Source organism: Myotis myotis, unplaced genomic scaffold (assembly GCF_014108235.1).
Source record: "Myotis myotis isolate mMyoMyo1 unplaced genomic scaffold, mMyoMyo1.p scaffold_m19_p_17, whole genome shotgun sequence".
Classification (NCBI taxonomy): Eukaryota; Metazoa; Chordata; class Mammalia; order Chiroptera; family Vespertilionidae; genus Myotis; species Myotis myotis.
The window spans coordinates 7,760,355-7,777,432 of NW_023416321.1; the positions used below are offsets into that span (position 1 = coordinate 7,760,355).

Below are 17,078 nucleotides of genomic sequence, written 5' to 3' on the forward strand. Positions count from 1 at the left end.
CTCCTTTTAAAGAAAAAAATTGAAATGTAAGGCTGTGTAAGATTTGTTTTTAAACTGTACAGTGTCTTTTTTGTATAGTTAACACACTACCAAATGTGTCTTTAGATAGCCCTGTCCTGGTGGTATTTTCAATAGCCACTAACCTTGCCTGGTACAGTATGGGGGTTGTAAACTGGCATGGAAATTTAAAGCAGGTTCTTGTTGGTGCACAGCACAAGTTAGTTATATATGGGGCTGGTAGCTTTTCATCTTCAGTTGTCTCTGATGCAGCTTATACGAAATAATTGTTGTTCTGTTAACTGAATACCACTCTGTAATTGCAAAAAAAAAAAGTTGCAGCTGTTTTGTTGACATTCTGAATGCTTCTAAGTAAATACAATTTTTTTATTAAAAAAAAAAGAAATCAGCAACTGTGTTCAGCACTAAGTCAGAAAATGAATCATGCACGCTTTTATCTTAATACCAGATTATTTTTCATACATAGCTCAAAACATATTGACTGAATGTTATGATCTACGCCCATGATTTTTAACCTGTGTGTTGCAAGAATTTTTAAAGCATGCAATACCTGACCATTTAGTCAAGGAAACTGAGTTCTTTTCCTTAGAATGTCAAATAAAAAAATGACAACAGCCCTAACCGGTTTGGCTCAGTGGATAGAGTGTCGGCCTGCAGACTGAAAGGTCCCAGTTCCATTCCAATCAAGGGCATGTACCTTGGTTTCGGGCACATCCCCAGTAGGAGGTGTGCAGGAGGCAGCTGATCAATGTTTCTCTCTCATCGATGTTTCTCTCTATCCCTCTCCCTTCCTCTCTGTAAAAAATCAATAAAATATATTTTTTTTAAATGACAACAGCCAACACAATAGCTGTCCAGTGTGAATGAATCAAAATTATACCTATTTTTCTGTCAAATCAGCAAAAAATATACTTTTTTGGTGTGCCACATAATTTTAGTAATTACTTTATGTGTGCCATGAGATGAAAAGGGTTGAAAATCGCTGAGCTATGTAATTACGTTGTATTACAACTGAATAATTGCCGGTATGCTGTATTAGTGTCTCTAATCTGAACACAGCTCCACGCCCGAGAGGACAGACTACCATGCTGACCTAATACACACCAGTAATCCCTAACAGAGCAACTCCTCTCCTGGTTATACCATGAGAAAGTCAAAACAAACCCAACCTTGCAATGAACATTCCAGAACTGAAAACATATTTTTAAGAGAAGTTTAACAGTAATCATTCCATTTTCAAGACAAGATACAAAGTTAAGAAAAGATAACCTACTCTGATATTCATTTATTTGTTCAAAGGCATTAAATAAGCGTTACGTCTAAGGGATTAGTGGGAAAACCCAGTAAATTAGTGGGAGTTGGGGCAGGTTCCAAAGAAACATCAGACATGCACTCTTTGCCCTTGAGACGTTCACAGTCTAGTTAAGGAGAAAACAATTACTCAGCATTTTGAACCTCACTTAAAGGTTGTGGAGAAATCAAACTTTTGTTAATCTATGTATTTTAAATGCCATCCATTTAACTGCCAAAGTTGGATTACCGCCTCTTCCAAGCCTGAGAGGAAATATAATTAAAAACAAAAAATTTGTACAGCTAAAAGTTCTTCTGTAAAATGTGTCTTTGTAAAAAGCCTAAATGTTCCACTTCTGGGACTCCAATGTTTACCCATCAGGCTTACTTAGAAAGGGGTCCACGTGGATATGCAAGTGCAAGAGTGCTATGAGCTATGCGCCTGTGTCCTCGAAGCTATTCAGCAGTGCTGAGCAGCTGGAAGGTGCTCAGACACTTGGAGACTGACGGAGAAGTTGAAAGCAGGAAAGGGAGAGGAGGATGGGGAGACAGACCCAGATGCGCCTGTAGCAGCTGCCAGGGAGCTGAGTCCAGCCCAGAGAAAGCCCGAGGGCTCCTCCCTGGCGGCAGAAACTAAGGAGGCAACCAGCATCGTGGAGACATCAGAAGACAGAGGGGGGCCTGGGATACGGAGAGTTCGCTTCTGGAAGAGGGTCGTTCATCTTGCAGTGTGGTCAATGGGATGGCTTTTTGTTGTTGTTGTTAATCCTCACCTGAGGATATCCATTGATTTTTAGAGAGAGTGGAAGGGAAGGGGAGAGACAGAGAGAGAGAAACATCAATGTGAAAGAGACACATGAACTGGTTGTCTTTCTCATGCATCCTGATCAGGGCCAGGGATTGAGCCTGCAACCTAGGTACATGCCCTTGACCAGAATCGAACCCGGGACCCTTCAGTCCGCAGGCCGACGCTCTATCCACTGAGCCAAACCTGAATAATATACAAGTCAATAACTCAAGCCATTATGTGAAGACCAAGAAGCAAAAACAATATCCAAAGCTATATGAACACTTGTTACAGATGAGAACTATGTCCTATGTCAGCAGTTCTCAACCTGTGGGTCGCGACCCCTTTGGGGGTCAAACCACCCTTTCACAGGGGTCACCTAAGATTATCGGAAAACACATATATAATTACATATTGTTTTTGTGATTAATCACCATGCTTTAATTATGTTCAATTTATAACAATGAAATTGGGGGTCACCACAACATGAGGAACTGTATTAAAAGGGTCGCGGCATTAGGAAGGTTGAGAACCACTGTCCTATGTGATCCACACAGGTCTCCTCACGCTTTCCACACAATCTGTCCCCGGGGAAGCTACTGGGGAGGACAGCAGAGGAACACCTAAGCTGGGTCCTGCACTCAAGGCATTCGAAACACAGAAGCGCTCAGTTCCGAGGGCTGCCTCGGCTATCGGGCTATCGCTGCCACAATAGTTGTGCAGGGCATCATCCATGACCAGGAAGGGACCAGCCCTATTGTCAGAGAAGGTCCATTCTGAGACACATGCGGGCTTGGGTAGGGTGGATGCTGAAAGCCACGCAGAGGAATTTCTGAACTTTGCTTCCTCCATCACCGGTCAGCCTCCGATTTTTCCACTCACCGCCTCTTCTGCTTTACTGCTTCCCTTTAGCAGAAAACGCTCCACGTGATGACCACGCCATCTCTGATAAGGATTCAAAATCTAACATACAATGTCTTCCCACATGTGCTACAATGTTCCCTCAGATACGCTCAGCAAAAGACAGTCGGGCCAATGTCATCAGGTAGAAAAAGGAGGTTTAGAAACAATCAGGATTTTAAAGATAGAGTAAGCTAAGGGAATACCGGTCAAACTGGTGGGGATTGGTGAGGACCCCACAAAGACCTCTCTTCCAGGGATCTGAATAGAAACGCCAAATATGTCGCTCAAGGGGGACCAGTGATGGGTGCCCAGTTTTAGGCTAAGAACTGTGACATGAAAGGCTGGCACTTCATGAAGTCACCTCGAGATGAAAAGAGGCCTGAAGGAAAAGGGGGCTGAATTCCTGAATAGTTTTGTTTAGTGCTAATAGTCTGCAAAGCTAACAATGTAACCTAAACTATATTTGTTGTTGTTTTTGAAATGTTTTTATTGATTTTATAGAGAGAGGAAGAAAGCAATAGAGAGAGAGAAACATTAACGAGATAGAAACATCAATCAGCTGCATCCCACAACTGGAGCATGTGCCCTAACTGCAAATCGAACCGGAGACCTCTTAGTTCATGGGTCGATCTTAACCACTGAGCAACACCGGCCAGGCTGTATTTGTTTTTTTGTTTGGTTGTTTGGTTGTTTGTTGTTAATCTTCACCCAAGGAGGGGAGAGCAGGGGGGCGGAGAAAGAGAGAGAGAGAGAGAGAGAGAGAGAGAGAGAGAGAGAGAGAGAGAGAGAAAAATCAGTGTGTGAGAGACACTGATAATCAAACCCCCAACCCTTGGGTACTAGGGAAGATGACAGAGAAAATAGAACCCAAGGCAAAGTCCTTGATCCAGGAAACAGCCATACTTTTTACTTGAGTTACAGCCACAAAGAATGAATTTGGTATCTGTCAAGAACATGCCTGCATATGTACTAAACTCTGCTTAATCGCTCTGTGTGAAACGTTATGTGTGGGCCATATGGAAATGCATGTAAGCATTGCTCACGCACCTCAAACATGCTGAGAAATGCTGACATGTTCCAACACAAATCTCTGTGTCTAATTATATTCCTAACTGATACATGAAACTATACCATATAGAGGCATGCCCCTGTGAGTAGAAAAATCAACAATATAACAAAAAGGGGACAAACCAGTAAAGGCCTATCACTTAAGATAATATTTTAAAGTATAATTATACAACTATAAGCCTATTGAAATGCATGATTGACTTAAAAAGAAACTCACAGTATCTTAAGCTGATAAAAAAAATTACTTAATAAATAAAAGAATACCCAAGCTCTACGGGATTAATCCCCAAAATAAAAGATCAGCTGGACTGGCTGATATATCTATGCAAAGACAAAAGATTCAGAGTTGCATCTGCCTGGAAGAGAAATCCATTTCATATAAACTTGTGTTGCCATCAGTTCTATCTGGTATGCTTTTTAGGATAAAAATTGATCACAACTTCAGATATAGGACAGATAAAGCATTAGAACTGCACTGTTCAACACAGTAGCCACTAGCCAAGTGGCTATTGAACACTTTAAATGTGGCTTGTCCAAATTGAGATGGGCTATAAAAATGCACACTGGATTTCAATGACAAGATCGAAAGGGAAGAATACAAAATATCTCATGAATGTTTTATATGGACTATATGTTGAATAATTATATCTTGGATATATCAGGTTAAGTAAAATCCATTAAAATGGACATCACTTATTTCTGTTTTTATCTCTTGATACAGCTACTAGAAAGCTTAAAGTCACATGTGGGATTGCCTTTGTGGCTTGCGTTATATTTCTATCGGAAGACACTGCTTTAGGGTGCATAAGAAATACTGGAACTGTCAGCCCTCTGTGGAGTCTAGTTCCATTCACTCTGTATTTTAGGCAGAGATTAGCAGGAACTACATAAAGTAACCAGAGTATAATTCTTTACTTCCTTCCTTCTCCTCCCATTACCAAGTGCCTGATTCTCTATATGTCTCCTTTGCAGTTACCAAGGAAGAGAATCCGTTTGGCCTAGATAATCATAAGTGGCCCTCTCAAGTCAGCTTTTGTATCTGGTACATCACAGGTCTCCGGCCTATGGACTGGCTGTCCTTGAGTCAGGTGTTCATCCCTAAACCAATCCTTGTGATTGGCTGGGGGATGATGGGGTGAAGGAGGCATGGGTCAGGTTAAACAGAGTACAGGAATGATCTGGAACCTCCTCTGAGCAGGGGCTATAAATGACCAGTTTTGCTTGGAGGGGACTGTGGCAATGCCTGGTGGCACAGACCGGGCTGGCCAGCAGGGAGTTAATTCAAAAATTGAGAGAGCATGATGCATGCACATTCAAAGGTCCTGTGAGTGCGGGAGCCGAGGACTATTTCCTGAACGATGCTCCGGATACGATTTCAGCCAAGCCATTCTACAAATAACAATAACAACAGATCTAGTCGCAAAAACATTTCAGTCACATCTAGCAACTAGCTGGCCAGCTTAAACAAGAACTTTAGGCAGGGAGAGGGAGAATGCAGAGACAGAGGAAGCAATATATGGAACACAACCAACCAATCAAAGTCCCAGTCCCAACCATTCCATCACATCGCCATGTGACTTCGGGCAAGACACTTTAACCCCTCCTGCCTCAGTCTTCACTGGTACAAAATGACAGGGAGATGAGGATTGGATGCAATGACAGATGGAAAGGTGCTTTTTAAAGTTCGAAGAGCTGCACAAATGTGATATTTCAAGCATGAGCTGTCATTAACTCTATGTTGACTATTGAAGGAGCAACCGCACAATAAATCTGACCTCAGTGAATACACCCTGTCCGGGGACCATCTGGTGGTACTTTTCTCAGCCTTGTTAAAACGTGGCAAGTGTTAGCTCTCGGCTCTCATACTCTGTTAGCACTTACCTCTCGCTGTGGTTTCATCTGTAATGTGCCTTCAGGAATTCACGCCAGTACATCAAACCCGCTGTCAGGCCAGCAGCCCGACATGAGCCACACCGTATGCATCTGAGAGAAATACAATCAATCAGACCTGTGGCGAATGACAACTGTCAACTGAATCTGATGGTGGCTTTCTCCAATAACTGTCAGAATATCCAAGATTGACACCCTGTCCTAACGCCCTGCCACAGCATTTGTTTAGAGAATTCAAATGGTGAGCAAAGCTGTAAAAGAAAATTCCGCTCTCATGTTTTGGGCCCAGATTTATTTCTATGCAATATCTTGGGAAAACAAAATATAATTGTCCTTATATGATGCCTGATTTCATTCCCATGAGATAAATTACCTTTTCTTTTTTTCTTTTCCCAAAAAAAGTACTCAGTTTTACAGAGAACCAATCCAGAAATACTGAGGATGTTTTCATTTTTGTTGTTGTTCCTTTATGGAGGGTCTGGCACGTCTATTATACCAACAACAGGAGAAAAGGGTCTACCACATATTTGCATAATTAAATAGAAACACAGGAATTTCCATGGCTTGTGAAAAAGGAGCTCTGTGTCTTTAAGGCTCCACGGGGTTCTGGGCTGGGAGGCAGACAGACCAGCGCTGCTGCAGCAGCGACTCATCCTATCGATAAGGTTCAGTTAGCCAAGGTGGAGGATGGGAAAAGAATGGAGCTGTCCCAGCTACTCAATGAGATCAGGGCAAACTATGAAAAGCTCCTCACCAGAAATCAGATAGAGACCGTGCTCTCAACAAGGACCCAGGTAATGATTTCATACAGACAGACACCCTCCAGGATAAGGAGACAATCCATGTCTATCCAATTCCTGTCCCGGCCTCTCTGAGGTACAGTATTTCCTTTTCAATGCAGCGTATTCTGGGGAAGGAATTTAGGTTTTACTGCAATGTGACGGGGACTATAGGGGAGAATGCTGTGATTATACTGTTAAGCGGCCATGAAATGTGTTGATTGATGCATTTAATTTTTATGTAAATTATGAGGTTATGGTCATTAATAAACCATGGGGGTCAACATGCAATAAAATGGTGCACTTGAACCTCTTTCAACATCCTCCAAGGAGGAAGCATTTCAAATACCCTTCAAAGATAATACAGAGTTACTTATAGAGATAATTTAAATGACATCTTAAAAATGGCAAGCTTTATAGTAAGATTTATTAGCTTGCACACTTTGTAGAGGAAAACTAAAATATTTTAATAAGTTCAGTTGTATTCCAGATCGTTATAAATAGAAATCATCTGGGCATAAGAACAGGGCATTCAGAACAATTCTGATATAAATCAGGACAATCAACACCCCCCATCACCACCACTGATTGATAGACTCTCCACTTACATTATAGATTTTTGCTTTTGTGCTATAAGATGAGAATGTTTATTTCCAATATTTAGGCATGCTATGTTTAAGTTTTAAAGACAAGAGAGAGCCAAGGTAAATAAGGGTTAAATCCTAGTTTTATAGACTTACTTTGTTTTAAAGTGACAATCACCTTCAGCAATTAGGATCTCAAATCTTTAAACAATGGTACAAACAAATATTTTAGAAACAAAGGTTCAGAAATTCAGGGATTTTTTTTTTTTTTTAGTTTACCTACCATATCTGAGTTCAAGTCCTATTCTGAGCAAAGAGTTTACTTAAGAACATCACAAAAAGGGGGGAAAGTATTGCTGGGAAATCATGGGACTTTACTCCATTAGCAATTCATTTTTAGTAACATTATAAATGTTACCTCTGGGTAACACTGTCAGTCTTCATAGAGAATGATCAGGATCCTGGATTAAGCAGAGTCACTGGGATAATTAACTGTTGGAATAGTTCATTCACCTTTTACAAAGAAAGGGGGGGGGGTGGCCATTAATTTTTAATGATAATTTCTGAAAATTATAAACCTAATAAACACTTTTTTTTGCATTAGTAAAAATACAAGTTATTTAGTTTACAAGTCACAATGCTGAAATGCATCAGCTAAAGCCAAAAAGCAAGACTACATACAGTACATTTTGTTTAGTCGTTTTAACATATTTACCTTAGAGGACTGTTTTCAAAGAATTCAGGGTCAGCTGAAATAAATTCAAGAAAGCCTGTTTAATTATTACACAATAGGGAGCTATTTCAGGTACTTATTACTATGTAACAACTACCCCAAAACTTAGAGTAAAGAAGTCATTGTATTCCCTCTCATGATTCGGTGGCTTGACTAGGTTCACTGGGGGTGACTTCAGCTGGACGTGACATTGGCTGGGACTGCAATCATCTTGGGGCACAACTGGGCTGGGTCATCCAAGGTGGCTCATTCATGGACCTGGCATCTTGGGATTTTGAAAGGCTGGCTCAGCAGAGACAAATGTTTCTCTCTCTCCATGTAGCCTCGGGATCTCTCTCCATCTGGCCTCTCTATATGATCCCTCCAACAGAGCATGCAGACTTCTTACATGCTGGTCCAAAAGCATAGAAGCTCCCAAAAGCATAGAAGTGCAAGTTGTCAGGATTTCTTAAAGGCTTAGGCCTAAAACTGACACTTCTGCCACATTCTACGGGCTAAAGCAAGACATAGATCAGCCCAGATTCTATGTGGAAGGCCACCCCACAAAGACATCCATTTTGGGACGGGTGGTTCATTGCAGGCCATCTTCAGAATCTAGCTACTATCCAAGCTTTGCTGCCCATTCCAAAATGCCAAAGACCAATGAATACCATCGTTTTCATGGACTCCTAGCTCCTAAATTCTCAACACTTGCTTTTGTAGTTGCTCTGTTATGTGATGCTGCCTGCTTTTGCCAACAACGCTGAGAACAACAAATCAAAAGAAACATATAAATGTTATCTAATACTTTGCCCTAAACTTCATTATAGACTTTCATGTACTGCAGTGTTTCCTCCTTTAAAACATCTGTTGTACCATCATATTACATTTTTTAAATTCTAAAATGCATTTTTATAAAAACATAAAAAGGTGGTAACTTTTGCTTCAAAATATTACAACCAACTTCATACACTGCTCCTACTGCTCATGGGGCCAAATGTTCAGAATTCTGTCAAAAGATACTTTCACTGAATTTCAACATCAGTATAAGAACATTTAAAGCTAACCATACAATAATCCATTTGTTATTTAATATGAGGACATTTAGAAAACAATTTTGAAGGAAGTCATTTTTTGCTTCTACCTCAGATAAACAAAATTAGCATGCCTTCTAAAAAGATCATATTGAAAAAGATAAATCAATAGTGGGTTAGCTTAATACCGAAATCTATTTTAGAGTTTCTAATGTCTATGACAACTTAATTCTCTAAATTATTCATGATACACTTTCCAGCAATATTTACTCCCTGTCTAGGTACCCAGTCCAATAATTGATTCATATAGGGTATATAACAGTTTATCTGCTTTTATAAAGCAACCAACAAGAAAATATGGGGGAGGGGGGTGGAAATAGTAGCTAATTTCAATCCTTCTTCCTTATTAATGCCATAAATACTGGAAAGTTAAGAATCAGAGGTCTCAAACTTAGGTCCTGTAAACTCTTACTTTTTATTAAAATAGGTGTATTTTTTTCCTGCATTTCATAGACTGCCATAGTAGGAAGAGACTTTTGAGGTTCGTTTTGCACCTGAGAAAACTGAGGCTGAGAGTGCAATGGACTTGCTCCGACATTTAAATGATTAGTAACGAAGCACTCAAACATACATTTGTAATCTAACAACTTAACGAAAATAATGATTCGATTCCCACGCTATTTTTCTATCGTTGCTCCTAAGTGCCTCACTTTCAGTGCCCTTTCTTTCCTTGTTACTGTTGTTGGCTCTCTTCCAGCTGGAAGAGGATCTGAGCAAAAGAATGGACAAAGATGGAGAGGCTTTAAGGGCAGCTCAAGCAGAACTCAAGGAAGCCCGGCGCCAGTGGCACCACCTGCAAGTGGAAATTGAATCTCTCCACGCTGTGGTGAGCCCGTCTCCAGAGCAACTGGCCCATGGAGTCCCCAGATGCTACATGACTAAGGGGGAGGGGGGAGGGGGGAGGTAACCCCATTACCTTACAGTGAGAAACTCACTGTGAGCAAGAAATCAAGCCACTGAATTCTACCCCAGGTCCTAGTTTAACTACCCCTTTCCCTCCTTCACTCAAGGTGTAGTTCGCCCCGTTACAAATTAAGTGATCCTTGCTTATTGCCCTGTGATTCTCTAATTGCTGGAGTGGGGGAATAGAGCTCTTATCATTATCCGAAGTCACCACAGTGGAGAGTCCATACTTTTGAGGTGTCTAATAAGACAATATTTAAACACTTTCCTAAAATGCTTTTTATATGCAGTCTGCTTTGGCTCTGTTATTAATAGTCTATATTTTTAATACTTAAAAAAGAATGATACGCAGAATTCTTATTCTTTCTTTAATTTTTCTTTTTTATTGATTTCAAAGAGGGAGGAAGAGTGAGAGAGAGAGACAGAAACATCAATGATGAGAGAGAATCATTGATCGGCTGCCTCCTGCACACCCTCGACTGGGGATCGTTCCCACAACTTAGGCATGTGCCCTTGACCAGAACTGAACCCCGGACCCTTCAGTCCACTTAATCTACAAGCCAAACCATTACCTCTCATCTAACTAATGTAGTATTATTACAACCTTTTGAAAAAAGAGAAAAAACACAATAGAATGAAGACATTGCAAATAAGAATTCAGAAACTCATTGTGTTTCACCGACTCATTGATGAAGATCTATCTAAAACAGGAACGGGGCCTCGAAAACTCCCTGCAGGCCAGTGAGCAGCATTACCAGATGCAGCTGCAAGACCTGGAGGCCGTGATTGAAGGACTGGAAAAAGAGCTACAGGAAGTAAGGCACGGCATCGAGAAGCAGCTCCAAGAGCATGAGATGCTTCTCAACACGAAGATGAGGCTAGAACAAGAAATAGCCACGTACCGCCGCCTCCTAGAAAAGGAAGAAATCAGGTACCTAATCCCATGTGGTTCATGACAAGCGTCCAGAAATGCGGAGCCCCTTACGCCATTGTTGACATAACAGAGAAATTGAATCTAAAGAAATCGCCCCCATGGCAGGACCACTGAGTCTCTACAATTAAATAGGAGTAGTGCGCACTGCAAAGAATATGAGAAGTATTTCCAGCCTCCACAGATCACGGACAAAATAACCAAAGTCAGGGACATAAGCTACAACAAGGAGCACAGCAAGGCTAGAACAAAATGTCAATAATTACCAATCAATACAAAAATGACCTTTCTAAACTTGCTCACTCTCCTTGCCACGCCAAACTTTTAGAATTAGTCATTGCCTTATGCGGACCACCCACAAAGAAAGTTTGGAAAACTATTACTACCACATCCCCACACACACAAAGGCCCACTCCCACCACACATCAAACACCAAAATATTACAACCATGGAAAGCAATGGTGTTTGGAGTATATGATTTAGAAGACTTCCAGATGTCCCAATAACAAAAGGTACCAGAGAGGAATTCTTATTGATTCACACAATTTCAGAATCTGCAATCACTTATAGGGTCATATGGCTTTGAACACAGCACAACCTCCAATTTTCCATGTTCCCATAAAAACAAAACTAGTCTTTTTTTTAACCCTTTGTATGCCATAAGCATCAATGGCATGTGGGGACGGTTTCCATTTTGGATATGTGGCAGTTAACTGGTTAAATATACTTTTAAAATTTTCAAGTACAGTCAACATACAATATATTAGTTTCAGACATACAACCCAGTGATTAGACAGGTATATAATTTTTTAAATCATCTAATAAATCTAGTGGCCATCTGACATCAGGCATAGTAATTATAATACTACTGACTATATTTCCTATACTGTGCTTTACATCCCCAAGACTATGCTAGAACTACCAATTTGTACTTCTTCATCCCATGCCTCCAACCCCCTCCCATGGGCATCTATCAAAATGTTCTCTGAATCTATGATCTTTTTCTGATCTGCTTGATCATTTGTTTTGCTTTTTAGATTCCACATATAAGAAATCATATGGCATTTGTCTTTCTCTGTCTGACTTACTTCACTCAGCACAACACCCTCTAGATCCATCCATGTTGCAGATGGCAAGATTTCATTCTTTTTTACTTTAATGGTTGAGTAATATTTCATTGTATATAAGTACCACTTCTTCTTTAAAAATAAACCTTTATTCTTGCTTGCTTCAGAATCCTGAGTCTTCTATAAAACTAGATGAAACTGCTTTAACCTATAATGTCTTGACACTTACTAAATCTTTGAAAACTGTAAATTAAATTCAAATATACCACTTACGAGCAGAGTGAAGCCAGGCAGGTTACTAAACCTCTCTGTGCAGCAGTTTTCTCATCTCTAAAATGGGAACAATATTACCTACCTCATAGCATTGCTGTGAAGATTAAACAAATTAATGTTTGTAAAGTGCTTAAAATAGTATTATGTAAATATACATACAATTTATTATTAAATAAAATTAAAGGTTGTGAAGTTTATTTAATTCCTAATCCTTCAAAATATTGGTAACTTGGCCTTTAATATTCCTGTAATACAATTTTTATTATGCTGCATTTAATATATACAAGAAAGTATCAAGAAAGATGTAATGAACTCCCGTGTATGCACGTCCCCCAGCTCAGTGAGACATATACAATGTTGTTGAAGTCTGTTCCACTCCCCTTCACCCACACCTAAACCACATCCCCCCAATCTCATCCTCCTCCCTCAATCTAACCTGGCTCCCAAATTTGATGCTTATTATACGAATATGTATGTATCCCTAAACAAAATATGAAATTGTTTTGCATATTATTTTAACCTTTATAAACTTACTCTTTTTTTCACTCAATGTTATATTTGGGAGATTCATCCATAAGGATCCAGTGTACCCTGACTTCATTTATTTTCACTGCTAAATAGTATTTCCGTTGTATGAATATACTACAGTTATCCATTCTGATTAGTGAGCATTTGTTTCCATTACCTGCTAATATTTCGTTGCTCCTACAATATAATTCTTTCCAATTTCAGATATTATGGTTGTATCCAAGGAGGAAAAAAAGAAAAAAAACCTACAAGTAGAGTTGGTTTTGTTTTACCTTCAGGTGAGTTTCTGATATTAGTAATTTAACTTGAAAAGCGAAGTGCCATTAGTAGGGGTTATAAATAAATTGAGCACTCTAACGTAGCAAAAATATGCAATATTTACATAAATTTTAACATTTGAATTGAATGTGATTACTACTTCAACACTGTAATTTAATATTTCATAAATAAAATTTTTCACAGCCATTATAAATGAAATCTCTTTTTCAACAAAAGTCCCACAAAAGTGTGAGAATGAAAAAGTGGAAACAGTGACCAAACAGGCAATATTAAACGGAAATATCGTGAAGGAGAGCACTGAAGCTCATGGCACTATTCAGTAAGTAAAGTAATTATGACTAAGAAATAAAAGTGTAAAGAAATTAACTTCAGCCGAAACCGGTTTGGCTCAGTGGATAGAGCGTCGGCCTGCGGACTGGAAGGTCCCGGGTTCGATTCCGGTCAAGGGCATGTACCTTGGTTGCGGGCACATCCCCAGTGGGAGATGTGCAGGAGGCAGCTGATCGATGTTTCTCTCTCATCGATGTTTCTGACTCTCTATCTCTCTCCCTTCCTGTAAAAAATCAATAAAATATATTTTAAAAAAAAAGAAAAAAAAAAGAAATTAACTTCAATCAAATAATCTCAGTAATCTTTGTTTGAATGTTTCCAAACATAATTTTAATTTGCTGTGATTTTTAATCTGACATGAGTAAGTATATATAAACGAAAACTCAGATAAAGGAATGCTCAGTCCTTAATTCACCATTTTTTTAAAAAATATAGCAACACATGAGAGTTCTATAGAATCCCTTGAAATTATAGTTATATGATTTTTTAAAGTATATAAATTTTAAATATCATGATGTACATTGTAAAACTTAAAATGTCAATTATAAATCATTCAAACTTCTTGATTTCTTTTTCATATGGAATATATATTACATATTTCTTAATACATCTGTACTTCTTCATATAGAAAGGTTTATTTTATCATTTCAGGACCGAGAAAGTGGATGAAGTTATTAAAGAATGGGAAGGTTCCTTCTTTAAAGATAACCCTCGGTTAAGGAAAAAATCTGTTTCTCTTCGCTTTGACCTTCATTTAGCAGCCACTGATGAAGGGTGTTTACAGACTAAACAGGATAATCTACCAGATATAGAAGTCAGGCTTATCATGAGGAGATCATGCAGTATTCCCTCCATCAAACCTCCATCAGCAGCTCATTAACCCAAAGACAGTATTTGACTTGACTTGAAAATGACATTAGGATGGACCAAGGTGGGCAATGCTGACTACCTTCTGTCCCAAATGTAAGTTTAAGTATGAATGTTATGATTGATGTGTGATTCTCTTCGTGGGCGGGAGGATGGCAAGGGGCAAAATTTCTCTGCATTTAACTATGGATATATTTTTTGGAAAGGGAAGTGCAAATAAAATCAGAAAATCAGTATGATTTCTATTTTATTTATCCTCCAAATAATCGTTTTTGTTCCCTTGAAATTTTATCAGAGATGGTAAGCATTAGCAGCTTAGTAAAATCTGTGACTTAATGCCTGAATACTCTAAGGAAAAGGGAATGGTTTATCTAAATATGATTGTACTATGTTAAGAATCACACTGAGTAATTCATCACTCTTCTATGACTGGTTATATCTACAAAGATTTTTCTAATTGAAAAAGAAAACAATTACACAACTTTTAAAGAGGACTCCCTATTCCCTTAACCAAAAACGTTCCTTTTGAGACAATCATTTGCACACTTAGAAAAATAAGTTACTTTCCATGAGCAGTTTTGAGCAAAGTATAGAACATAGCCCAATTCTAATTTGATTAAATAAAATTAACCTTCATCTGAAAGTGTTCTGTAGTCATGTGATTTCCAGAAGAGTTACTTTTACTTTATTCAAAGAACTTTAAAAATTGTCCTCTATCAACAACAACAAAAAAAAGAGGCCAGTTGCACAAAATATGAAAAGCTGATTACTACAGTTTCTAGAACAGTTATCCAACCTCTCCCTATCCCAGTTTTTCCATCTGTAAAGTTAAATGTGATTAATTGGAGTATTTGGTGTGAGCATTAGGTAAAATATTATATAAAGTCTTATAAGTATTTCCTGCAATCATTTATGTGAATTAAGACAATAGTATTGTTATCGAAGCTATGAGTATTTGCAGGATTTATGTTTTTAAATTGTTCCAAGTGTAATTAATATGGATAGAAAATATGAGTAAGTAGTGTTGCAGAGGTTTTTAAACAACTTAATTTGTTTAATACAGGTATATTTCTTTTAAGACCTTAAATTTAAAAAAAAAAAAAACCTGTTTTAAACATTAGAACTTTATAGGCTATTAATTTTTTTCTAAACAGAAAATATGTTGAGTATCACTCACCATACTGTTATCCCAACTAAAGAATTATCCAAGGGCTATAGCTGTTAGCATTTTAGTACAGCCTTTTCAACTGAAACCTCTCTCTCTCTGTCTCTCCCTCTCTCTGTGTATGTCTCTCTCTCTTCCTCTCTCTCCTTTATTTCAACAACAAAAAGGTGTATTTTAACCAGAAGAAAATTATGTTAAATAATCTTTAACATAATACAGGGATATAGTTAAATTTTTCTTTCAATTACTTCAGATTTCTTTAAGCCTTGCTTATTCTAGTTAGTGAAAGGAATAATTTTGTTGTCAAGGTTACAACAGCATGTTAAGTGCTTATTCTTGCATAAGCATCTAACCTAAAATACATCCTATATGTTAAAGTGTTTAATTCAATATCAGTTAAAAGCTACCAACTTCATAAAGCTTTGAAAACGCAGTCATATAAGCTATTGTACTAAACTTACTGTACTAAACAACAGTAATTGTAATGGAATATATCTAGTGTAATTGATATGCAGTGTAAAAGCTTAATAGTGGGCATCATAAATGTAACTGCTTGTAATAGTAATTCCACTATGCAGCTATTGTGTGTAATGTATATTTCAAAATACAGTATTTGAATTTATAACAAAGTTTTATTTGCTCTGGGACATTTTAAATTGGGATATGAATTTACCAAAGTAAATGATACCACTATAATAAAAATTGTAAAACTGAAACATGAACTCTAAATCTGCATTGTGTTGAGTTTGAGACATGGTGTTGAGTTTAATTGTTCTAATATGGTTAGTTCACTTGGGGACTGGCGAACTGTAACCATGGCAGAGAGAGAATTTCTTATATAGTTTTTTCAAAACATATTTTTTATTGATTTCAGAGAGGAAGAGAGAGAGAGAGCAACATCAATGATGAGAGAGAATCATTGATCGGCTGCCCCCTACACGCCCCACACTGGGGATTGAGCCTGCAACCCGGGCATATACCCTGACCAGGAATCTAACCATGACCTCCTGGTTCATAGGTCGACGCACCACTGAGCTATGCCAGCCAGGCTATAGTTTTTTAACAAAAGGAAAAGAATGGTATATTCTAATAAAAAAAATCAAAATAATCCCATAATCCCACAAGAATAACAGTTAGCCAGAATTTACAAAATGCTTACTCTGCTCCTCACACTGCACTCAGCATGCTTGTACATAATCACTAATGCTTACAACGATCCTACAAGATGTATAATGTTATCCTCATTTTGTAGATAAAAGAAATTAGTATTCTTCCATTATTTTGGCATAATTAAAATGTAAGCTTCTATAACAAAATACAGAGTAATTCCAATTACTAACAATTGTAGCATCCCTGCCCTGGCATTGTCACTAATTATCCATGTAACCAGGAAGGAATTACTTACGTTTCCTAGCCTCAATTTTCACACTTGAAAACAAAGGGAAAGGTGTTACTTGGGAACAATGCCCACCTCACAGTTGCTTGAAATAACATATATGTGAAAATATTTGACAAAGCCCTATTCAAATATTTGGATGAACTTGTCATTGGGAGAGAATTTCTGAGAACAATTATTGGTGACAGTGATAAATATATGAGCCTAATATGCA

The 17,078-nt window shown here is 38.2% G+C and overlaps 1 protein-coding gene and 1 long non-coding RNA gene across 2 annotated transcripts; one reads left to right on the forward strand and one right to left on the reverse strand.

Moving 5' to 3' along the window:
- Positions 1 to 7: 7 nt before the first annotated feature.
- LOC118672248 lies at positions 8 to 8,827 on the reverse strand. Its single transcript, XR_004973020.1, has 4 exons — positions 8,035 to 8,827; positions 7,738 to 7,832; positions 5,948 to 6,049; positions 8 to 311 (listed from the first exon to the last, which is right to left on the reverse strand). It is a non-coding gene; the product is annotated as an uncharacterized LOC118672248 (long non-coding RNA).
- Positions 6,576 to 14,316, forward strand: KRT222 (keratin 222). The gene is made up of 6 exons (XM_036341814.1): positions 6,576 to 6,750; positions 9,823 to 9,951; positions 10,739 to 10,959; positions 13,032 to 13,105; positions 13,290 to 13,425; positions 14,088 to 14,316. The coding sequence occupies exons 1-6, from the start codon at positions 6,655 to 6,657 to the stop codon at positions 14,314 to 14,316; spliced, it is 885 nt and encodes a 294-aa protein (XP_036197707.1). The 5' UTR covers positions 6,576 to 6,654.
- The last annotated feature ends 2,762 nt before the right edge of the window (positions 14,317 to 17,078 follow it).

Coding starts and splice junctions, on each gene's coding strand:
- KRT222 (XM_036341814.1), top strand. CDS start 6,655: ATGGAGCTGTCCCAGCTACTCAATGAGATCAGGGCAAACTATGAAAAG. Junction 9,952..10,738: donor TTGAATCTCTCCACGCTGTG/GTGAGCCCGTCT, acceptor TATCTAAAACAG/GAACGGGGCCTCGAAAACTC. Junction 13,426..14,087: donor GAAGCTCATGGCACTATTCA/GTAAGTAAAGTA, acceptor TTATCATTTCAG/GACCGAGAAAGTGGATGAAG.